Below are 24,677 nucleotides of genomic sequence, written 5' to 3'. Positions count from 1 at the left end.
CTAGAACGGTGCAACTCAAGGAAGACTTTGTTGTGTGGAATTTAGTATACCATGCCCTTGGTTCAAGTTCGCCGGTGGCAGGGTTCGAACCTCCCATACAAAGGATTACAAAGGCGTAGAATGCCGACAGGAGACCTATTGGTCCATTCATTATTTGATGATAATAAATTAATAAATAATAACTATAATAAACAAACAGGTAAATAGTAATTAATAATAAATTGACATATAACAAATAATAAATGAGAATCAAACAGACAAATAATAACAAAACAAAAACAAATCGTATAAAATAAATTATAATCATTACAGCATCTTGCTTAGGTGTTTATCTACACGAATCTTAAAACTTCGAACTGCATTGCACTGCCTCTACAGGAAGTTTATTCCATTCAGTAACTACACGCTTGGCAAAAAAATTTCCACCCACTTCCAAGTTGAATCTATTTCCTGACAGTTTGAGACCATTAAGATTTGTCTGATTCTCATTCATTGTGAAAATTTTGTTACTTTTGATGTTGTTAATTCCCTTTAGAATCTTAAAGACCTGTATCAAGTCACCTGTGAGTCTACGCTTTTTTAGGGAAAACAGATTAATATGTTTTAGTCGATTTTCGTATGATTTATTTTTTATATTTGTAATCAGTTTTGTGGCTCGCCGTTGTACTTTTTCCAGTCTGTCAATGTCTTTAATGAAATTCGGTGACCATACGGAAACCGCATATTCCAAATGTGGACGAACTAACAATTTATATAGCTTGTCAATGAGTGATGGACTTTTGAAGTCAAAAGATCGCGGAATCAGTCATAGAATCTTATTTGCTTTCTCAGATGCTGAAATACACTGCTTGGATGATTTGAGATCGTTACTGATAATTACGCCGAGATCTTTTTCACTATTCACTTTTGTTAACGAATTTCCAAATAACTTGTACTTACTGTTATTTTTACTTTCCATTTACTTGTGTTAAATTTCATTAGCCACTTTTCAGACCATTGCTGTAATTGATCTAAATCTTGTTGAATATCTAATTGGTTCAAGTGATCATTTGCCATTCCACACAGTTTTGTATCATCAGCAAATTTGGAAATAGTAGATTTTAGTCTATGGTCTATGTCATTTATATATACTATGAATACAAGTGGCCCAAGAACGGAACCCTGAGGAACTCCACCTGTAACATTTTTCCGTCTAGAATTTTTCCATTTAAAACAACTCTGTTTTCGATCATTCAACCAATTACTAGTCCAACTTAATAGGGTACCACTTATTCCGTGTGAAGCTAATTTAGTAAGTAGTCTTTCGTGGGGGACGGTATCAAAAGCTTTTGCAAAGTGTAGATATATTAAATCTATATTGTATCTTTTGTCATAATTCGAGATAACTATGTTGTAGAATTCGAGTAAGTTAGTCATGCAAGAACGTTTCCGTCTGAAACCATGTTGGCTATCATTTATCAAACGGTTACTTTCTAAATGATGTTCGATAGCATCTCTGAATATGGTAGTAACGTTAGCTAGCCCCTATTCTCTTAGGACATCTCCGGATATTGTGGATTTCTTGAAAATAATTTCTAATGGAACAACAATCTTATTTTTCATTTACTTTAAGATTCTTGGATGCCAACCGTCAGGCCCTGGTGTTTTATTAACATTGAGTTTTTCTATACACCTTTTAATATTTTCTTTTGTTATATTTACCGTACTGAATAAGTTTACCCTACTCTTTTCACAGGTGTCAGTTTGGAGTTCACTTTGAGCTGTTTCGTTTATTAATACTGTGCTAAAATAATCGTTTAAAATATCACACATTCCTTCATATGAATATTCAAGTTGACCGTCAGCAGATAATAGTGATCCAATGTGATTCCTAACAACCTTTTTATCTCTAATATAACTATAGAATTCTTTGGTATTCTCTTTGGATTTATTAGCAATATTTATTTTGTATTGTTTTCTTTTTTTTTTTTTTTTTTTTTTTTGTCTTTTTAAAACTCTCTATATTGGTACATAACTTTCATAGTCATTAGATGCACCCAAGCACTTACATTTCTTATAAGCCTGTCTCTTTTTAGCCATACTTTTTCATTTTCTTTGTCGAGCCACTTTGGGCGAGCCTGATTTGGGGGACGTCTGTCCTTAAAAGGAATGTAAGTATGAATCATTTCAGTGAGCGTATTTTGAAAAAATTTCCCACATCTGATCTACAGGTCTTTCGCTTAATTTTGCCTCCCAATCTGAAAGCTGAAGCTCCTGACGTAGTCCTATGAACTGAGCTTTACTGAAATCGGGTATTTTAGAAACACAAGTATCTATTTTAAAAAATTTGGGTGTTTGAACCTAAGTTGTGATCGCTATTTCCAACAGTTTCACTGACTTCTACATGAGTTACCATGCTTTCGCTGCTAGTGATCAATAGATCGAGTAAGTTTCCATATCTTGTGGGCTCTTTTACATGCTGAGTTAAGTAATTGTCACCGAGAAAATCTATCAAGTGACTACCTATATGACCATGTTCAGGGGTTATCCAATCAATGTCAGTAAAATTGAAATCACCCATTATCAAGAAGTCCCGGTTTCAGAAACTAGGCAGTTCTTGAAACAACAGTTTGTCCTCTGCTAATGGTAATGTTTTTGGCCTATACATTACACCTTTTGTCCATTTGTTTGTGTTCATTCTACCCACAAATTATCATATGAATCCTGTTTCACTTTCTCTAAAACACAGGTATGGACACTTCTTTTAACGTACAATAAAACACCCCCATCTTTCTTGTTTATATCCTGATGAAAGTGTTTAATCCCGCAATATTAAATTCAGCATCTAACTCTGTACCGTTTAACCATGTCTCAATTATTCCTATCATATCGATATTTCTTCTTTTGACATACGCCTGTATTTCTTGAAATTTTTTCCTAATACTACGAGCATTAAAATACCTGGTTTTAAGAAACTCGTGATTTTTTTTTTCGCATTTTGAGTTTCAATATCATGTTTTACATTATAATTTTGCCGCAAGTAATGACGCCTTAACCTGTCCAGCAGAGCCATTCGATATACGAGTATATCCTTTGCTACCCAAGTATATCTTTCGCTCTAAGAATATATCCTTGTCCTTTGGTACACATAAACAATATAAAATAAATGGCAGTCATTGCAGCACCTTGCCTAAGTATTTACTTGTGTTTGCTATTATTTGTTTTGTTATTATTTGCTTGATTTTCATTTGTTATTCGTTATTTGTCAATTTATTATTGTTTACTATTTACCTGTTTGTTTATTATTCAACTATTCCTATGAACTTATCTATTTTATTTATTACTATTTATATTATTTTTATTTTATTTATTTTTATTTTATTTTATTATCATTATAATTTTTTTCGCATTCGACATAGTTATGGAACAAAAGGTCTCCTGTCGGCATGCTACGCCTTTGTAATCCTTCGCTATACGAGTATATTTGTTGCCGTTTCCTTTGCCCTATGTCCCTGTACTATTAGGACAAGTAACAGTTACTGCTGGGAATTAGAGAGAAGTACGGGATTCGAACCTATAAATAAGGGAATGCGAGGCCAGCATGCTTCTAATTACACAACCAGCGCACGAAAGAGAGAGAGAGAGAGAGAGAGAGAGAGAGAGAGAGAGAGAGAGCGAGCGAGTGCGCTTCAGCCCAAGCGCACCAAGTGACCACAAATCTACGAAATCCTCTTGACTCTTTGTGAAGATAGATCTTTCTTCTCCAGACTAGAGTCGTTGTGGGAATCTACTGCTTCAAGATGATCTTCCAGCTATTTTTCGCCGTGTGTCGCTGTTTCCAAGAGCTGAAGAATTGCCGAAGAGGAAATACTTCGACTTCCAAGGAACCTGACTTCGGTGGAACCGAAAACGAAGAAAACTTTGCCTCGTCGCCCGCCACCCTGACCGACTACGAAAGCCTCCTGAAGAAGAACGAAGAAACGTGCAAACGCTACAATTTTGCATCAGGATGGACTAAGGTCAGGGTCCTTGGAGAAGGTGGGTTTGGCAAAGTATTTTTACTAAGAAAGAAAAAGACGAAAATTGCTCGAAAATGTGTCCTTTCCCAGCCTACGGAATATGGATTTTCATCGGAGGAAATTATCCACATCCAGATGAGCCATCCAAATGTGCTCAAACTGTATTGCTGGGAACAGAAAGCTAACATTGTGTGTTTCAACCTGGAATATTGTTCCAGAGGAGATATCGCGAGCCATCTGATTGACCTCGAGGAAAAAGATGCCAAATGTTATTTTAAGCAACTGTTGGATGGCGTTACTTACATCCACGCAAGAGGCATCGTTCATAGAGATCTAAAGCCTGAAAACCTTCTTGTAACAAAAGATAAGGTTGTGAAGATCTCCGACTTTGGTCTTGCGGACTTTTTCATCGTCAACGGCAAAGAGATTCGCCTGACTGAGAAGGTGGGTACCGAATCGTACATGCCACCAGAAGTTCTGCAGTCCCACTGGAAGAGATACCAAGGCCCTCCTGTCGACCTTTGGGCTTGTGGCATCATCTTTTTCAAGTTGATGACCAAAAGAAAGCCTTGGTCAAGAGCTGACTTGGATGACAAGGAGTACAAAATGTGGGTTGAAGAGAGAAAGGGGCTATACAAGAAAGACGGCTGGAAGGAGCTAAACAAAGCCTTGAGGACACTTCTGAAGCTGTTGCTGGAACCGAACCCCACGCAGAGGATTTGTGGCTGGAGAAGAGTGTGCCGACATTGAGCAGATCACGTTGTTGGACGCGTATCGCATTAAACCCTTCGTCACTGTTGATATTTGAAAGAGTCGTACAACTGACTTGAGCCTTTAGCTACCAGAGGTTTCCCTCAGCTGAATGAATGTTACCATAAACCTATAATTGCATTAACTTGTGCCCTGTGCCAAGGACGCCGGCTGGTCAACTGGGATGGAGCGTCGCTACTTGCGGCGGAGCTTAGGGTGGCGATGGTTCGAACCCTGCCAGCGAGGTGGATTGGACCGGGGTCGTGGTTGATTAGGTTCCGCGCTACAAAATCCTTGGTAAGAGAAACCGTCTTAGCCTTCTGATAATTAAACCGAATCAGTCAATTAAGTCCTCAATATCTGGTGTATTGAGATGTCATTTATGTTCATAATTTAAGAAAATATCATTAGTGTTACCACTAGAATCTGAAACTAGGAGAGGTAGTAATAGTTTATGTGGGAGAAGGGAGGAGAGACGAGGGAAGAGGGAGAAGGAAGAGGAAGGAAGGAGGAGGGAAGAGAAAGCACGGGGTAGGGAGGAGGGAGGAGAAAGGCCGGAGGAGGGACAAGAAAAAGGAAGGAGGAAAGAGAGAGAAGAAAGAGGAAGAGGGAAGACTTTTACAACAAGCTTTTGCCACAACTGGAATTATTTTGGTATTATAATACTTCGTAAATTATTGAATGACTATGCTAAATGCATGTAAGTAAGGTTAGTCTTTAGTGTAGAGTGGTGTTACGGTAGATAGACGTATGTTTTAGACATTAGATGTATTTAGCGTGAATAGATCTGAATTTTATATCCAAAGTGTAATTGAAACAGGATTGAGGTACTTGGTTGGTGTGCGGAGACATCAAGAAGACAAAAAAAAAATGGGGTTGGATGATAGCAAGGAAGCCATTTCCATGGGTGTGGAGACATGAAAAATAGAAGAGATATATTAATATAAATAGAAAATGTAGGAACAGGCTTGGGAATATTAAATGTGCAAATTGGTTTTGATAGGGAATAACCAACGATAGAAATGTCAAGAATGTAAGAATGAAGATCCAGTGAAGGGACAAATGAATCTTAAAGATTCAGTTCATTTTTTACCACAAAATTCAGTAAGATTTACAATTATCATTATGGAAATCATTCATCATAATCAGCGACCGTTGTAGAATGGCACATGAATAAATTCGCTGTGCAATTATAAATATATAAAAAATTCCAAAGAAGTCTTTTTCTTCATATTCATTATAATTCATCGTTCGAAATTCTGTCTTAAGATATGCTATGTCACTCGTCAAAATTGATGTTCATGATAAGGATTAAATCACCCCATATCGGAGGGCTAGAACGGTGCCCTTCACAGAGGACTTTGTTGCGTGGAATTTAATTAACCATGCCCTTGATTCAACTTCGCCGGTGGCAGGGTTCGAACCTCCATTACAAAGGATTACAAAGGCGGAGAATGCCGACCGGAGACTTTTTGTTCCATTATTTAATAATAATAAATTAATAAATAAAAACTATAATAATGTAAATAACTTATAAATTACATAAATAAATGTATAGGTATAGTTAAATAATAAACAAATAGGTAAATAGTTAATAATCTTAAATTGACAGATAACAAATGATAAATGAGAATCAAACAGACAAATAATAGCAAAACAAAAGCAAATCGTATAAAATAAATTATAATCATTACAGCATTGGATAGGTATTTATCTTAATGATTCTTAAAGCTTCGAACTGAACTACATTGCACTTCCAAATTAAATCTATTTCCTGACAGTTTGAGACCCTTGTTTCTTGTCTGATTCTCATTCAGTGTGAAAATTGACTCTTTTGTTGTTGTCAATTCTCTTTAGAATTTTAAATACCTGTATCAAGTCACCTGTGAGTCTACGCCTTTTTAGTGAAAACAGATTAATATGTTGTAGTCGATTTTCGTATGATTTATTTTTGATATTTGGAATCAGTTTTGTGGTTCGCCGTTGTACTTTTTCCAGTCTGTCAATGTCTGTAATGAGATTCAGTGACCATGCGGAAACAACATATTCCAAATGTGGACGAACTAACAATTTATAGAGCTTGTTAATGAGTGATGGACTTTTGAAGTCAAAAGATCGCGCATTCATTCCTATAATCTTATTTGATTTCTCAGTTGCTGAAATACACTGCTTGGATGATTTGAGATGGTTACTGATAATTACGCCGAGATCTTTTTCACTATTCACTTTTGCTAACGCATTTCCAAATAACCTGTACCTACTGTTATTTTTACCTTAGATTTACTTGAGTCAGATTTCATTACCCACGTTTCAGACCATTTCTGTAGTTTATCTGTTTCTTCTTGAATATCTTATTGGTTGAAGTGATCATTTTCCATTCCACACATTTTTGTATCAATAGCAAATTTAGAGACACTATATTTCAGTCTATGGTCTAGGGTTTACTATATATACTATGAATAGATGTTGCCCAAAAGAGGAACCCTGATGAAATTCACTCATAATTTTTTTCTATCTAGAAGTTTTTCCATTTAAAGCAACTCTATTTTCAATCATTCACCCAAATGCTAGTCTATCTTAATAAGCTACCACTTATTCCGTGTGAGGCTAATTTAATAAGAAGCCTTTCGTGGGGGATGGTATCAAAACCTTTTGCAAGGTCGAGATATATTAAATCTATATTGTTTCTTTTTTCATAATTCGAGATGACTGTGTTGTAGAATTCGAGTAAGTTAGTCACGCAAGAACGTTTTCTTTTAAATCCATGCTGGCTATCATTTATCACAGTTACTTTCTAGATTATGTTCGATAGCATTTCTGATGATAGTTTCCATTATTTTTCTTACGATTGAAGTCAAGCTGATAGACCTGTAGTTATATGGTTTCTTGTTGCTACCTTTTTTGAATATGGGAGTAACGTTAGCCAGCTTCCATTCTTTTGGGACATTTCCGGATATGATGGATTTCTTGAAAATAATTTCTAATGTAATAACAATCTCATTTTTCATTTCCTTTAAGATTCTTGGATGCCAATCGTCAGGCCCTGGCGTTTTATTAACTTTGAGTGTCTCTATACACCTTTTAATTTTGTCTTTTGCTATATTTACCGTAGTCAGTTCACCCTAGACTTTTCAAAGGTTTCATTTTGGAATTCACTTTGAGGTGTAGTGTTTACGAATTCTGAGCTAAAAGAATTGTTTTAAATATTACACATTCCTTTATTTGAATATTCAAGTTGACCGTCAACAGATGATAGTGAACGGATGAGATTCCTAACAACCTTTTTTTCTGTAATGTAACTTTAGAATTCTTTGGGATTGTCTTTGGATTTATCAGCGATATTCATTTCGTATTGTCGTTTTCGTTTTTTTTTTTTTATTGTCTTTTTTAAATCTCTCTGTATTAATACATAACTTTGATAGTCATTAGATGCACCCGAGCACTTATATTTCTTATAAGCCTGTCTCTTTTTAGCAATACTTTTTTCAGTTTCTTTGTAGAGCCATTTTGGGCGATCCTGCTTTGGGGGACGTCTGTCCTTAAAAGGGATGAATCATCTTAGTGAGCGTATTTTGAAATATTTCCCACATCTGATCTACAGGTCTTTCTCTTAATTTTGCCTCCCAATCTGTAAGCTGAAGCTCCTGACGTAGTCCTATGAACTGAGCTTTACTGAAATCGGGTATTTTAGAAACACAAGTATCTATTCTAAAAAAAATTAGGAGTTTGAATCTAAATTGTGATAGCTATTTGCAACAGTTTCACCGACTTCTACATCAATTACCATGCTTTCGCGGCTAGTGATCAATAGATCAAGTAAGTTTCCATATCTTATGGGCTCTTTTACATGCTGAACTAACTAATTGTCACGAAGAAAATCAATCAAGCGACTACCTATATGGCCATGTTCAAGGGTCATCCCATCAATGTCAGTAAAATTGAAATTACCCATTATCAATAAATCCCGGTTCCAGAAACTAGATAGTTCTTGAAATAACAGTTTGTCGTCTCCTAATGATAATGTCTTTGGCCTATATATTACACCTACATTCATTTTTTGTCCATTTGTTTGGGTTAACTCAACTTTAACGTACAACAGAACACCCCCACCTTTCTTGTGGTTTCTATCCTGATGAAAGTGTTTAAATCCCGCAATATTAAATTCAGCTTCGAACTCTGTACCATTTAACCATGTCTCAGTTTTTCCTATCATATCGAGATTTTCGCTTTTGACATACGCCTGTATTTCTTGAAATTTGTTCCTAATACTACGAGCATTAAAGTACATGGTTTTAAGAAACTCGTGATTATTTCTTTTTGACACATTTTGAGTTTCAATATCATGTCTTACATTATAATTTTACCGCAAGTAACGACGCCTTAACCCGTCCAGCCAGCCATTCGATGTACCAGTATATCCTTTGCTATAAGAATATATCCTTGTCCTTTGGTACACAAACACTTAAACCTTAAACTTAAACAAACCTTAAAGCTTCGAACTGAACTACATTGCACTTGTGTAGCAAAGGACATACTCCTATAGCCAAGGATATGTTCTTATAGCGGAGGATACACTTGTGTTTGCTATTATTTGTTTTGTTATTATTTGCTTGATTTTCATTTATTATTCGTTATTTGTCATTTTATTGTTATTATATATACCTGTTTGTTTATTATTTTACTATACTTATGCATTTATTTTATCTATTATTATTTATATAATTTTCTTTTTTTTTTTCTTTTATTAATTTATCGTTATTATAATTTTTCCGCATTCGCAATAGTTATGGACCAAAAGGTCTCCTGTCGGCATGCTCCGCGTTTTATATCCGTTGTAATCCTTCGCTATACGAGTATATTCGTTGCCGTTTCCTTTTCCCTATTCCCCTGTACTACTAGGACAAGTAACAGTTACTGCTGGGAATTTGAGAGGAGTGCGGGATTCGATCCCACAACTAAGCGAATGCGAAGCCAGCATGCTTCTAATTACGCCACCAGTGCACAAGAGAGAGAGAGAGCGAGTGCGCTTCAGCCCAAGCGCACCAAGTGACCACAAATCTACGAAATCCTCTTGACTCTTTGTGAAGATAAATCTTTCTCCTCAAGACTAGAGTCGTTGTGGGAATCTACTGCTTCAAGATGATCTTCAAGTTGTTTTTCGCCGTGTGTCGCTGTTTCCAGGAGCTGAAGAATTGCCAAAGAGGAAATACTTCGACTTCCAGGGAACCTGACTTCGGTGGAACCGAAAACTTTGCCTCGTCGCCCGCCACCCTGACCGACTACGAAAGCCTCCTGAAGAAGAACGAAGACACCTGCAAACGCTACAAATTTGCATCAGGATGGACTAAGGTCAGGGTCCTTGGAGAAGGCGGGTTTGGGAAAGTATTTTTACTAAGAAAGAAAAAGACGAAAATTGCTCGAAAATGTGTCCTTTCCCAGCCTACGGAATATGGATTTTCATCGGAAAAAATCATCCACATCCAGATGAGCCATCCAAATGTGCTCAAACTTTATTGCTGGGAACAGAAGGCTAACATTGTGTGTTTCAACCTGGAATATTGCTCCAGAGGAGATATCGCGAGCCATCTGATTGACCTCGAGGAAAAAGATGCCAAATGTTATTTTAAGCAACTGTTGGATGGCGTTACTTACATCCACGCAAGAGGCATCGTTCATAGAGATCTAAAGCCTGAAAACCTTCTTGTAACAAAAGATAAGGTTGTGAAGATCTCCGACTTTGGTCTTGCGGACTTTTTCATCGTCAACGGCAAAGAGATTCGCCTGACTGAGAAGGTGGGTACCGAATCGTACATGGCACCAGAAGTTCTACAGACCCACTGGAAGAGATACCAAGGCCCTCCTGTCGACCTTTGGGCCTGTGGCATCATCTTTTTCAAGTTGATGACCAAAAGAAAGCCTTGGTCAAGAGCTGACCTGGATGACAAGGAGTACAAAATGTGGGTTGAAAATAGAAAGGGGCTATACAAGAAAGACGGCTGGAAGGAGCTAAACAAAGCCTTGAGGACACTTCTGAATCTCTTGTTGGAACCGAACCCCACGCAGAGGATTTGTGGCTGGAGAAGAGTCTGCCGATATTGAGCTGATCCCGTTGTTGGACGCGTATCGCATTAAACCCTTCGTCACTGTTAATATTTGAAAGAGTCGTACAATTGACTTGAGCCTTTGGCTACCAGAGGCTTCCCTCAGCTGAATGAATATTACCCTAAACCTATAATTGCATTAAATTGTGCCTTGTGCCGAGCATGCCTTCTGGCCGACTGGGACGGAGCGTCGCTGCTTGCGGTGGAGCTCGGGGTGGCGGTGGTTCGAACCCTGCCAGCGAGGTGGATTGGACCGGGGTCGTGGTTGATTAGGTTCCGCGCTACAAAGTCCTTGGTAAGAGGCACCGTCTTATCCTTCTGATGATTAAACCGAATCAGTCAATTATGTCCTCAATATCTGGTGTATTGAGGTGTAAATCATATTCATAATTTAAAAAGATATAATTAGTGTTACCACTAGAATCTGCAACTGGGAGAGGTAGTAATAGTCTACATGTGGGAGGAGGGAGGAGAGACGAGGGAAGAGGGAGAAGGAAGAGGAAGGAAGGAGGAGGGAGGAGAAAGGACGGGGTAGGGAGGAGGGAGGAGAAAGGACGGAGGAGGTAGGAGAAAAAGGAAGGAGGGTGAAGAAAGAGTAAGGGGGAAGACTTTTACAACAAGCTTTTGCCAAAAGTGGAATTATTTGGGTGTTATAATACTTCATGAATTATTGAATGACTATGCTAAATGCATGTAAGTAAGCATACTCATTAGTGCAGAATGGTGTTACGGTAGATAGACATATGTTTTAGACATTAGATGTATTTAGGGTGAATAGATGTGAATTTTAGATCCAGATTGTACATGATATAGGATCGGGGTAGTGTGTGGAGACATCATCAGAATAAAAAAAAAAAAAAAAAAAAAAAGAGGGTTGGGGTTGAATAAAGTTAATGAAGCCATTTCCATGGCCTTAGAGACAAAAAAAAAAAAAAATCAGAAAGAGATATTCATTTAAATAGAAAATGTTAGACCAAACCTGGAAATCTTAAATGAGCAAAATGATTTTGATAGGGAATAACTAACGATAGAAATGTCAAGAATAAGATCCAATAAAAGGACGTATGAATCTTAGAGATAATATGATCAAACTTGTAGATTCAGTTTATCTTTTACCACAAAATTCAGTAAATTTAAGAAAATATCATTAGTGTTACCACCAGAATCTTGAACTGGGAGAGGTAGTAATAGTTTATATGTGGGAGGAGGGAGGAGAGACGAGGGAAGAGGGAGAAGGAAGAGGAAGGAGGGAGGAGAAAGGACGGGGTAGGGAGGAGGGAGGAGAAAGGACGGAAGAGGGAGAAGAAAAAGGAAGAAGGAAAGAGGAAGTGGGAAGACTTTTACAACAAGCTTTTGCCAAAACTGATTATTTTGGTATTAAAATACTTCGTAAATTATTGAATGACTAAGCTAAATGCATGTTAGTAAGCGTAGTCTTTAGTGGAGAGTGGTGTTATGGTAGATAGACATATTCCACTGAAGAGGATCACAGTCCGTGATCGAAATATATGGAATCTATTTATTTCATTTCTTCTTATCCAACACAGTGGGTTTTTGTTGAAAGATAGACATATGTTTTAGACATGAATAGATCTGAGTTTTAGACATGAATATATTTGAGTTTTAGATCCAAAGTGTACATGATACAGGATTGGGGTATTTGGGTGGTGTACGGAGACATCAGCAAAAAAAAAAAAAAATGGGGTTGGATGATAGCAATGAAGCCATTCCCATGGGTCTATATTCATTTAAATAGAAAAAGTAGAAACAAGCCTGGGGGTTAAATGTGCCAATTGATTTTGATAGGGAATAACCAACGATAGAAATGTCAAGAATGAAGATCCAGTGAAGGGACAAATGAATCTTAAAGATTCAGTTCATTTTTTACCACAAAATTCAGTAAGATTTACAATTATCATTATGGAAATCATTCATCATAATCAGCGACCGTTGTAGAATGGCACATGGATAAGTTCGCTGTGCAATTATAAATATATAAAAAATACCAAAGTCTTTTTCTTCATATTCATTATAATTCATCATTCCAAATTCTGTCTTAAGATATGCTATGTCACTCGTCAAAATTGATGTTCATGATAAGGTTTAAATCACACCATATCGGAGGGCTAGGACGGTGCTCTTTACAGAGGACTTTGTAGCGTGGAATTTAATTAACCATGCCCTTGGTTCAACTTCACCGGTGGCAGGGTTCGAGCCTCCATTAAAAATTATTACAAAGGCCGAGAATACCGACAGGAGACCTTTTGGTCCATTCATTATTTATTAATAATAAATTAATAAATAAAAACTATAATAATGTAAATAACATATAAAATAAATAAATGTACAGGTATAGTTAAATAATAAACAAACAGGTAAATAGTAAATAATAATAAATTGACATATAACCATGCCCCTGATTGAACTTCACCGGTGGCAGGGTTCGAGCCTCCATTAAAAATTATTACAAAGGCCGAGAATGCCGACAGGAGACCTTTTGGTCCATTCATTATTTATTAATAATAAATTAATAAATAAAAACTATAATAATGTAAATAACATATAAAATAAATAAATGTACAGGTATAGTTAAATAATAAACAAACAGGTAAGTAGTAAATAATAATAAATTGACATATAACAAATAATAAATGAGAATCAAACAGACAAATAATAACAAAACAAAAACAAAACATATGAAATAAATTATAATCATTACAGCATCTTGGTTAGGTGTTTATCTAAATGATTCTTAAAGCTTCGAACTTAATTACATTGCACTACCAGTGCAGGAAGTTTATTCCATTCATTAACTACACGGATGGCGAAGTTGTTTCTACCCACTTCAAAATTGAATCTATTTCCTGACAGTTTGAGACCATTGTTTCTTGTCTGATTCTGATTCAATGTGAAAATTCTGTCACTTTTGATGTTGTCAATTTCCTTTAGAATTTTAAAGACCTGTATCAAGTCATCTGTGAGTCTACGCTTTTTTAGGGAAAGCAGATTCATATGTGTTAGTCGATTTTCGTATGATTTATTTATGATATTTGGAATTAGTTTTGTGGTTCGTTGTTGTACTTTTTCCAGTCTGTCAATGTCTTTAATGAGATTCGGTGACCATACGGAAACAGCATATTCCAAATGTGGACCAACTAACAATTGATATAGCTTGTTAATGAGTGATGGACTTTTGAAATCAAATGATCGCTCAATCAGTCCTAGAATCTTATTTGCTTTCTCAGAGGCTGAAATACACTGCTTGGATGATTTGAGATCGTTACTGATAATTACGCCGAGATCTTTTTCACTATTCACATTTGTTAACAAATTTCAAAATAACTTGTAATCGTACTGTTATTTTTACCTATGTGCATTACCTTGCATTTACATGTGTTAAATTTTAATAGCCACTTTTCAGACCATTGCTGTAATTGATCTAAATCTTCTTGAATATCTAATTGATTTAAGTGATCATTTGCCATTCCATACAGTTTTGTATCATCAGCAAATTTGGAAATAGTAGATATTAGTCCATGGTCTATATCATTTATATATACTATGAATAGAAGTGGCCCAAAAACGGAACCCTGAGGAACTCCACTTGTAACATTTTTCAATCTAGAAGTATTTCCATTTAAAACAATTCTGTTTTCGATCATTCAACCAATTACTAGTCCAACTTAATAGGCTACCACTTATTCCGTGTGAAACTAATTTAGTGAGTAGTCTTTCGTGTGGAACGGTATCAAAAGCTTGTGCAAACTCTAGATATATTAAATGTATATTGTTTCTTTTGTCATAATTCGAGATAACTGTGTTTTAGAATTCGAGCAAGTCCCGCAAGAACGTTTCCGTCTGAAACCATGTTGGCTATCATTTATCAAACGGTGACTTTCTAAAAGATGTTCGATAGCATCTCTGATAATAGTTTCCATTATTTTTCCTACGATTAAAATCAAACTTATAGGCCTATAGTTATTTGGTTTCTTTTTGTCACCCTTTTTCAATATGGGAGTAACGTTAGCTTGCTTCCATTCTGTTGGGACATCTCCGGATATGATGGATTTCTTGAAAATAATTTCTAATGGACAACAATCTCATTTTTCATTTCCTTTAAGATTCTTGGATGCCAACCGTCAAGCCCTGGTGTTTTATTAACTTTGAATTTCTCTCTACACCTTTTAATTTTTTCTTTTGTTATATTCACCGTAGTGAGTAAGTTTACCCTAGACTTTTCACAGGTTTCAGTTTGGAGTTTACTCTGAGGTGTTTCGTTTACGAATACCGAGCTAAAATAATTGTTTAAAATATTACACATTCCTTCATTTGAATATTCAAGTTGACCGTCAGCAGATAATAGTGGACCAATGTGATTCCTAACAACCTTTTTATATCTAATGTAACTATAGAATTTTTTGGGATTCTCTTTGGATTTATCAGCAATATTCCTTTCGTATTGTCGTTTTGTTTTTTTAATGTCTTTTTAAAATCTCTCTGTATTGATACATAACTTTGAGTCATAAGATCCACCCGAGCACTTATATTTTTTATAAACCTGTCTCTTTTTAGCAATACATTTTCAGTTTCTTTGTCGAGCCACTTTGGGCGAGCCTGATTTGGGGAACGTCTGTCCTTAAAAGGAATGTAAGTATGAATCATCTCAGTGAGCGTATTTTGAAAAAATTTCCGACATCTGATCTACAGGTCTTTCGCTTAATTTTGCCTCTCAATCTGAAAGCTGAAGCTCCTGACGTAGTCCTATGAACTGAGTTTTACTGAAATCGGGTATTTTAGAAACACAAGTATCTATTTTAATTTTTGGGGGGTTTTTGAATCTAAGTTGTGATCGCTATTTGCAAGAGTTTCACCGACTTCTACATCAGTTACCATGCTTTTGCGGCTAGTGATCAATAGATCGAGAAAGTTTCCATATCTTGTGGGCTCCTTTACATGCTGAATTAAGTAATTGTCACCAAGAAAATCAATCAAGCGACTACCTATATGGTCATATTCAAGGGTCATCCAATCAATGTCAGTAAAGTAGATATTACCCATTATCAATAAATCCCGGTTGCAGAAACTAGACCGTTCTTGAAATAACAGTTTGTCGTCTGCTAATGATAATGTCCTTGGCCTATATATTACACCTACATTCATTTTTTGTCCATTTGTTTGGGTAAACTCAACCCACAAACTATCATATGCATCCTGTTTCACTATCTCTAAAATACAAGCATGGACATTGTTTTTAACGTACAACAGAACACCCCCACCTTTCTTGTGGTTTCTATCCTGATGAAAGTGTTTAAATCCCGCAATATTAAATTCAGCTTCTAACTCTGTACCGTTTAACCATGTCTCAGTTTTTCCTATCATATCGATATTTTCGCTTTTGACATACGCCTGTATTTCTTGAAATTTGTTCCTAATACTACGAGCATTAAAATACCTGGTTTTAAGAAACTCGTGATTATTTTTTTTTTACACATTTTGAGTTTCAATATCATGTTTTACATTATAATTTTGCCGCAAGTAATGACGCCTTAACTTGTCCAGCAGAGCCATCCGATATACGAGTATATCCTTTGCTACCCAAGTATATATTTCGCTATAAAAATATATCCTTGTCCTTTGGTACACATAAACAATATAAAATAAATGGCAGTCATTGCAGCACCTTGCTTAAGTATTTACTTGTGTTTGCTATTATTTGTTTTGTTATTATTTGCTTAATTTTTATTTGTTATTCGTTATTTTTCAATTTATTATTATTTAATATTTACCTGTTTGTTTACTATTCAACAATACCTATGCATTTATCTATTTTATTTATTATTATTTATATTATTTTAATTTTATTTATTTTTTTTTTTTTTTTATCATTATTATAATTTTTTCCGCATTCGACATAGTTATGGAACAAAAGGTCTCCTGTCGGCATGCTACGCCTTTGTAATCCTTCGCTATACGAGTATATTTGTTGCCGTTTCCTTTGCCCTATGTCCCTGTACTATTAGGACAAGTAACAGTTACTGCTGGGAATTAGAGAGAAGTACGGGATTCGAACCTATAACTAAGGGAATGCGAGGCCAGCATTCTTCTAATTACACAAACCAGCGCACGAAAGAGAGAAAGAGAGAAAGAGCGAGTGCGCTTCAGCCCAAGCGCACCAAGTGACCACAAATCTACGAAATCCTCTTGACTCTTTGTGAAGATAGATCTTTCTTCTCCAGACTAGAGTCGTTGTGGGAATCTACTGCTTCAAGATGATCTTCCAGCTATTTTTCGCCGTGTGTCGCTGTTTCCAAGAGCTGAAGAATTGCCGAAGAGGAAATACTTCGACTTCCAAGGAACCTGACTTCGGTGGAACCGAAAACGAAGAAAACTTTGCCTCGTCGCCCGCCACCCTGACCGACTACGAAAGCCTCCTGAAGAAGAACGAAGAAACGTGCAAACGCTACAATTTTGCATCAGGATGGACTAAGGTCAGGGTCCTTGGAGAAGGTGGGTTTGGCAAAGTATTTTTACTAAGAAAGAAAAAGACGAAAATTGCTCGAAAATGTGTCCTTTCCCAGCCTACGGAATATGGATTTTCATCGGAGGAAATCATCCACATCCAGATGAGCCATCCAAATGTGCTCAAACTGTATTGCTGGGAACAGAAGGCCAACATTCTGTGTTTCAACCTGGAATATTGTTCCAGAGGAGATATCGCGAGCCATCTGATTGACCTCGAGGAAAAAGATGCCAAATGTTATTTTAAGCAACTGTTGGATGGCGTTGCTTACATCCACGCAAGAGGCATCGTTCATAGAGATCTAAAGCCTGAAAACCTTCTTGTAACAAAAGATAAGGTTGTGAAGATCTCGGACTTTGGTCTTGCGGACTTTTTCATCGTCAACGGCAAAGAGATTCGCCTGACTGAGAAGGTGGGTACCGAATCGTACATGGCACCAGAAGTTCTGCAGTCCCACTGGAAGAGATACCAAGGCCCTCCTGTCGACCTTTGGGCTTGTGGCATCATCTTTTTCAAGTTGATGACCAAAAGAAAGCCTTGGTCAAGAGCTGACCTCGATGACAAGGAGTACAAAATGTGGGTTGAAGAGAGAAAAGGGCTATACAAGAAAGACGGCTGGAAGGAGCTAAACAAAGCCTTGAGGACACTTCTGAAGCTCTTGTTGGAACCGAACCCCACGCAGAGGATTTGTGGCTGGAGAAGAGTGTGCCGATATTGAGCAGATCCCGTTGTTGGACGCGTATCGCATTAAACCCTTCGTCACTGTTAATATTTGAAAGAGTCGTACAATTGACTTGAGCCTTTGGCTACCAGAGGCCTCCCTCAGCTGAATGAATGTTACCATATATCTGTAATTGCATTAACTTGTGCCCTGTGCCGAGGATGCCTTCTGGTCGACTGTGATGGAGCGTCGCTGCTTGCGGCGGAGGTCAGGTGTGGCGGTGGTTCGAACCCTGCCAGCGAGGTGGATTGGACCGGGGTCGTGGTTGATTAGGTTCCGCGGCACAAAGTCATTTTTAAGGGGCGCCGCCTTAGCCTCCAAATAGTTAAACCTAATCAGTCAATTATGTCCTCAATATCTGGTGCATTGAGGTGTCATTTATATTCATAATTTAAGAAAATATCATTAGTGTTACAACTAGAATCTGAAACTGGGAGAGGTACTAATACCTACATGTGGGACGAGAGAGGAGAGAAGAGAGAGTGGAGGAAGAGGAGAGAAGTAGGAGGGAGGAGAACGAACGGGGTAGGGAGGAGGGAGGAGAAAGGACGGAGGAGGGAGAAGAAATAGGAAGGAGGAAGGAGGGAGAAGAAAGAGTAAGGAGGAAGACTTTTACAACAAGCTTTTGTCAAAACTGGAATTATTTGGGTGTCATAATACTTCATGAATTATTGAATGACTATGCGAAATGCATGTAAGTAAGCATACTCATTAGTGCAGAGTGTTGTTACGGTAGATAGACATATGTTTTAGACATTAGATGTATTTAGGGTGAATAGATGTGAATTTTATATCCAGATTGTACATGATATAGGATTGGGGTAGTGTGTGGAGACATCATCAGAATAAAAAAAAAAAAAAAAAAAAGAGGGTTGGGGTTGAATAAAGTTAATGAAGCCATTTCCATGGCCTTAGAGACAAAAAAAAAAAAAAAAAGAAAGAGATATACATTTAAATAGAAAATGTTAGACCAAACCTGGAAATCTTAAATGTGCAAATTGATTTTGATAGGGAATAACTAACGATAGAAATGTCAAGAATAAGATCCAATAAAAGGACGTATGAATCTTAGAGATTTTATGATCAAACTTGTAGATTCAGTTTATCTTTTACCACAAAATTCAGTAAATTTAAGAAAATATCATTAGTGTTACCACCAGAATCTTAAACTAGGAGAGGTAGTAATAGTTTATATGTGGGAGGAGGGAGGAGAGACGAGGGAAGAGGAAGGAGGGAGGAGAAAGGACGGGGTAGAGAGGAGGAAGGAGAAAGGACGGAAGAGGGAGAAGAAAAAAGGAAGGAGGAAAGAGGGAGACGACAGAGAAAGGGGGAAGAGTTTTACTACAAGCTTTACCAAAACTGGAATAATTTGGTATTATAATACTTCGTAAATTATTGAATGACTATGCTAAATGCATGTAAGCGAAGTCTTTAGTGGAGAATGGTGTTATGGTAGATAGACATATGTTTTAGATATGAATAGATCTGAGTTTTAGATTCAAAGTGAACATGATAAAGGATTGGTACTTGGGTGGTGTACGGAGACATCAGCAAAAAAAAAAAAAAATGGGGTTGGATGATAGCAATGCCATTTCCATGGGTCTAGAGACATAAAAATTGAAGAGAGATATTCATTTAAGTAGAAAAAGTAGGAACAAGCCTGGGAGTCTTAAATGTGCCAATTCATTTTGATAGGGAATAACCAACGATTAAAATGTCAAGAATGTAAGAATGAAGATCCAGTGAAGGGACAAATGAATCTGATTCAGTTCATTTTTTACCACAAAATTCAGTAAGATTTACAATTATCATTATGGAAATCATTCATCATAATCAGCGACCGTTGTAGAATGGCACATGAATAAATTCGCTGTGCAATTATAAATATATAAAAAATACCAAAGAAGTCTTTTTCTTCATATTCATTATAATTCATCGTTCGAAATTCTGTCTTAATGGGGAGGCTCCACAATAAAGTTAAAATATTTATTAAAAAAAAAGTTTTCAATATTTGTTGTTCAAACTTTCAGGTTTTGTTTAAAGTCTAGACGCTGATGTTTTGCCAAAATAAGAACTTGTTGTGTTATGACGTCATAATGTTATGACGTCATACCGATGTTAAGACTTCATAAGTAAATGAGAATCGTAATATTTGTCCCAGAGACCCCAGCTTTTGCATGGTAATACTTAAATAACATATAAACACCCTGTAGTTTTAGTTTTGTTAAAATTTTCCATACGTCGCAAGAAATTACTGTTACAAATATGTGTATATTTTTACTTTTTGATGACGTCCGTATTTTTCATCAATTAAACGCTCCCGTGGCTTAACTTTGCACTTTATAAAAAAAAGCAAAACTACACGATGTACACACACCCAAATTGTATAACTATGAGAATTTTCAAGAAGTTCTAAATGTTTCTCTTTTTTTGGTGAATTTTTAAATGCGTATTTTTCTCATTTTGAGAAAAAGGGATTTAAAAGTTTCAATGTCATGTATCTTGGGTAGTTATCGTACAATTTGTATTATTTTCACACACATGATTGTATAACACATAGTGAATAGAATGAGCGAAAATTAATATTTAAAACATTAATAATTACTTACCAAACAGGTGCCTTGTGCACGTACACCTGGTTACACAGGTGCTATTCCTGCGCCATATGTTTTACCTTCAGCTTCTCTCTTTTCTTCTTCCTCTTGTATTTTTCTAATTTTCTTCTCCTTTTCCTCTTCCTTCTTCTCTGATGATCTTATTGAACTTCTTAGTCTCTTCCTGTCTATCTGTTGACGAGCTTTCAAGGAAGAGTCTTCCATTGCCGTTGCAAGTGCAATAGCCCCATGGTAAATGTGATGACACTCCTGTAGACACCATACATCATTCTTTGTAAGGAGAAGAATTTAGTTTTTGGAAGTTCGTTCCATATAACACTGTGGAGAGATTCATTTGAGTTTTGAGTGTCCCCCTTGCACTTCTCTAATAGTTCTGATGTTGCAATTCTCTGGTAAATGGGTAGAATCTTCGCAACTACATCCTCTCTCAGGTAAGTTTTCATATTCTTTTTGTGAGGTGGGATTTTCTGGTTCCACAAACATTACACTTCGCCTCAAAATAGCTTGTCATCCCTATCTGCATATCTTCTTTCACAAGCATCTTCCTCCCACACTCACAGCGAGCAATTTCTTGAACCCACTGTATTAGGTTGTCTTTGTCAATGATGACATAATTTCTGTCATTCCCCTGTTGCACATCAGCAACAGGAATGTTTTCAAGTTTAAATTTACTACGAGAAAGTGTCGAAAAAGTAGTCACGATTTATCAGTTCACCAGATGTTGACGGGAGTGAGGTCTCCTCCGGTTCGTGTTGCCTCACGATGTCCATTTTTTCTAATTTCTTTTTTCTACGTACCTCAATCATTTTCTTTATTTTCTGCTTTGCAGTAAGCTTTTTGTTTTTTAATCTATCCATTTTGATATAATTTCTTTGTAACAACTTTGCGCGAGAGAATATGAACGAACATGTTGGGAGGGAAAAAGTAAAGCACTTCACTTATTCACACAATTAGGGTAACTGATTGCTTCATAAATAAGCCAATAAGCAACTCATCATACAATCGTACGTCTAGCAGCCTTGTAGACCAGTATACGGCACTCGACTTGAAGGAATGGACGTCAAAGCAAGAAAAAATGAAACGTTTATTCCTACTACGGAAGTGTTAAATCCCCATACGCTAGTTAAAGGGATACGCCATTGTGCCCTTTAAACCGTCGTATATGTCTGCTTTGGCAAAAAAATTCTACCGCAATAGTTTCATATTACTTTAAGGTGCATAAATCACGTAAAAAAAAATACATTTTTTGAAAATATTTTGCCTATTTTATTGTGGAGCCTCCCCTAAGACATGCTATGTCACTCGTCAAAATTGATGTTCATGATAAGGATTAATCACCCCATATCGGAGGGCTAGAACGGTGCCCCTCACAGAGGACTTTGTAGCGTGGAATTTAATTAACCATGTCCTTGATTTAACTTCGCCGGTGGCAGGGTTCGAACCTCCATTACAAAGGATTACAAAGGCGGAGAATGCCGACAGGAGACCTTTTGGTCCATTCATTATTTAGTAATAATAAATTAATAAATAAAAAATATAATAATGTAAATAAGAAATAAAATACATTAAATAAATGTATAGGTATAGTTAAACAATAAACAAACAGGTAAGTAGTAAATAATAATAAATTGACATATAACAAATAATAAATGACAATCGGACAAATAATTAATAAAACAAAAACAAATCGTATAAGATATATTATAATCATTACAGCATCTTGGTTTGGTATTAATCTTAATGATTCTTAAAGCTTCGAACTGAACTACATTGCAGCACCTGTGCAAGAAGTTTATTCCATTCATCAACTACACGGCTGGCGAAGTTGTTTCTACCCACTTCCAAATTGAATGTATTTGCGGACAGTTTGAGACCATTGTTTCTTGTCTGATTCTCATTCAATGTAAAAATTTTGTCACTTCTGTTGTTGTCAATTCCCTTTAGAATTTTAAAGACTTGTATCAAGTCACCTGTAAGTCTACGCTTTTTTTTAGGAAAAACATTCATATGTGTTAGTCGATTTTCGTATGATTTATTTTTTATATTTGGAATCAGTTTTGTGGTTCGCCGTTGTACTTTTTCCAGTCTGTCAATGTTTTTAATGAGATTCAGTGATCATACGGAAACAGCATATTCCAAATGTGGACGAACGAACGATTTATATAGCTTGTTAATGACAGATGGACTTTTAAAACCAAAAGATCGCGAAATCAGTCCTAGAATCTTATTTGCTTTCTCTAATGCGGAAATACACTGCTTGGATGATTGAACATCAGTACTGATAATTACGCCGAGATCTTTTTCACTATTCACTTTTGCTAACGCATTTCCAAATAACCTGTACTTACTGTAATTTTTACCTTACATTTACTTGTGTTAAATTTCATTAGCCACTGTTCAGACCATTCCTGTAATTGATCTAAATCTTCTTGAATACCTAATTGATTTAAGTAATCATTTGCCATTCCACACAGTTTTGTATCATCAGCAAATTTGGAAACAATAGATTTTAGTCTGTGGTCTATATGATTTATATATACTATGAATAGAAGTGGCCCAAGAACGGAACCCTGAGGAACTCCACTTGTAAAAAATTTTTCATCTAGAAGTGTTGCCATTTAAAACAACTCTGTTTTCGATCATTCAACCAATTACTAGTCCAACTTAACAAGGTACCACTTACTACGTGTGAAACTAATTTAGTGAGTAGCCTTTCGTGGGGGACGACATCAAATACTTTTGCAAGGTCTATATATATTTAATCTATATTGTTTCTTTTGTCATAATTCGAGATAACTGTGTTGTAGAATTCGAATAAGTCATGGAAGAACGTTTCCGTCTGAAACCATGTTGGCTATCATTTATCAAACGGTTACTTGCTAAATGATGTTCGATAGCATCTCTGAAGATATTTTCCATTATTTTTCTACGATTGAAGTCAACCTTATAGGCCTATAGTTATTTGGTTTCTTTTTGTCACCTTTTTTGAATATGGGAGTAACATTAGCTAGGTTTTCATTCTGTTGGGACATCTCCGGATATGATGGATTTCTTGAAAATAATTTCTAATGGAACAACAATCTCATTTTTCATTTCCTTTAAGATTCTTGGATGCCAACCGTCAGGCCCTGGTGTTTTATTAACTTTGAGTGTCTCTATACACCTTTTAATTTTTTCTTTTGTTATATTTACCGTAGTAAGTTTACCCTAGACTTTTCACAGGTTTCAGTTTGGAGTTCACTTTGAGGTGTTTCGTTTACGAATACCGAGCTAAAATAATTGTTTAAAATATTACACATTCCTTCATTTGAATATTCAAGTTGACCGTCAGCAGATAATAGTGGACCAATGTGATTCCTAACAACCTTTTTATCTCTAATGTAACTATAGAATTCTTTGGGATTCTCTTTGGATTTATCAGCAATATTCATTTCGTATTGTCGTTTTCGTTTTTTTTTATTGTCTTTTTTAAATCTCTCTGTATTGATACATAACTTTCATAGTCATTAGATGCACCCGAGCACTTATATTTCTTATAAGCCTGTCTCTTTTTAGCAATACTTTTTCAGTTTCTTTGTCGAGCCACTTTGGGCGAGCCTGATTTGGGGAACGTCTGTCCTTAAAAGGGATGTAAGTATGAATCATCTCAGTGAGCGTATTTTGAAAAAATTTCCCACATCTGATCTACAGGTCTTTCGCTTAATTTTGCCTCCCAATCTGAAAGCTGAAGCTCCTGACGTAGTCCTATGAACTGAGTTTTACTGAAATCGGGTATTTTAGAAACACAAGTATCTATTTAAACAAAAAATTGGTGTTTGAATCTAAGTTGTGATCGCTATTTGCAAGAGTTTCACCGACTTCTACATCAGTTATCATGCTTTTGTGGCTAGTGATCAATAGATCGAGTAAATTTCCACATCTTGTGGACTCTTACATGCTGAACTGAGTAACTGTCACAGAGAAAATCTATCA

At 36.3% G+C, this 24,677-nt stretch overlaps 4 protein-coding genes across 6 annotated transcripts in view; all 4 read left to right on the top strand.

Annotated features, from left to right (window-relative positions):
• Positions 1-24,677, top strand: part of LOC143033019 (uncharacterized) — a 787,267-nt gene that overhangs the window by 412,304 nt on the left and 350,286 nt on the right. The gene's annotated exons all lie outside the window — the stretch shown is intronic.
• On the top strand, positions 3,780-4,748 carry LOC143033086 (serine/threonine-protein kinase Chk1-like). Its single transcript, XM_076198285.1, has one exon. It carries the CDS (start codon positions 3,780-3,782, stop codon positions 4,746-4,748), a length of 969 nt encoding a protein of 322 aa, XP_076054400.1.
• LOC143033085 (serine/threonine-protein kinase Chk1-like) lies at positions 9,888-10,847 on the top strand. The gene has a single exon (XM_076198284.1). It carries the CDS (start codon positions 9,888-9,890, stop codon positions 10,845-10,847), a length of 960 nt encoding a protein of 319 aa, XP_076054399.1.
• Positions 17,119-18,087, top strand: LOC143033084 (serine/threonine-protein kinase Chk1-like). The gene has a single exon (XM_076198283.1). It carries the CDS (start codon positions 17,119-17,121, stop codon positions 18,085-18,087), a length of 969 nt encoding a protein of 322 aa, XP_076054398.1.

This window comes from Oratosquilla oratoria, chromosome 15, assembly GCF_046742065.1.
Source record: "Oratosquilla oratoria isolate Oo_2021 chromosome 15, ASM4674206v1, whole genome shotgun sequence".
In the NCBI taxonomy this organism is placed as follows: Eukaryota; Metazoa; Arthropoda; class Malacostraca; order Stomatopoda; family Squillidae; genus Oratosquilla; species Oratosquilla oratoria.
Note: the sequence above shows the minus strand (reverse complement) of the source record. Positions and strands in the feature narration are given on the sequence as shown.

Coding starts and splice junctions, on each gene's coding strand:
- LOC143033084 (XM_076198283.1), top strand. CDS start 17,119: ATGATCTTCCAGCTATTTTTCGCCGTGTGTCGCTGTTTCCAAGAGCTG.
- LOC143033086 (XM_076198285.1), top strand. CDS start 3,780: ATGATCTTCCAGCTATTTTTCGCCGTGTGTCGCTGTTTCCAAGAGCTG.
- LOC143033085 (XM_076198284.1), top strand. CDS start 9,888: ATGATCTTCAAGTTGTTTTTCGCCGTGTGTCGCTGTTTCCAGGAGCTG.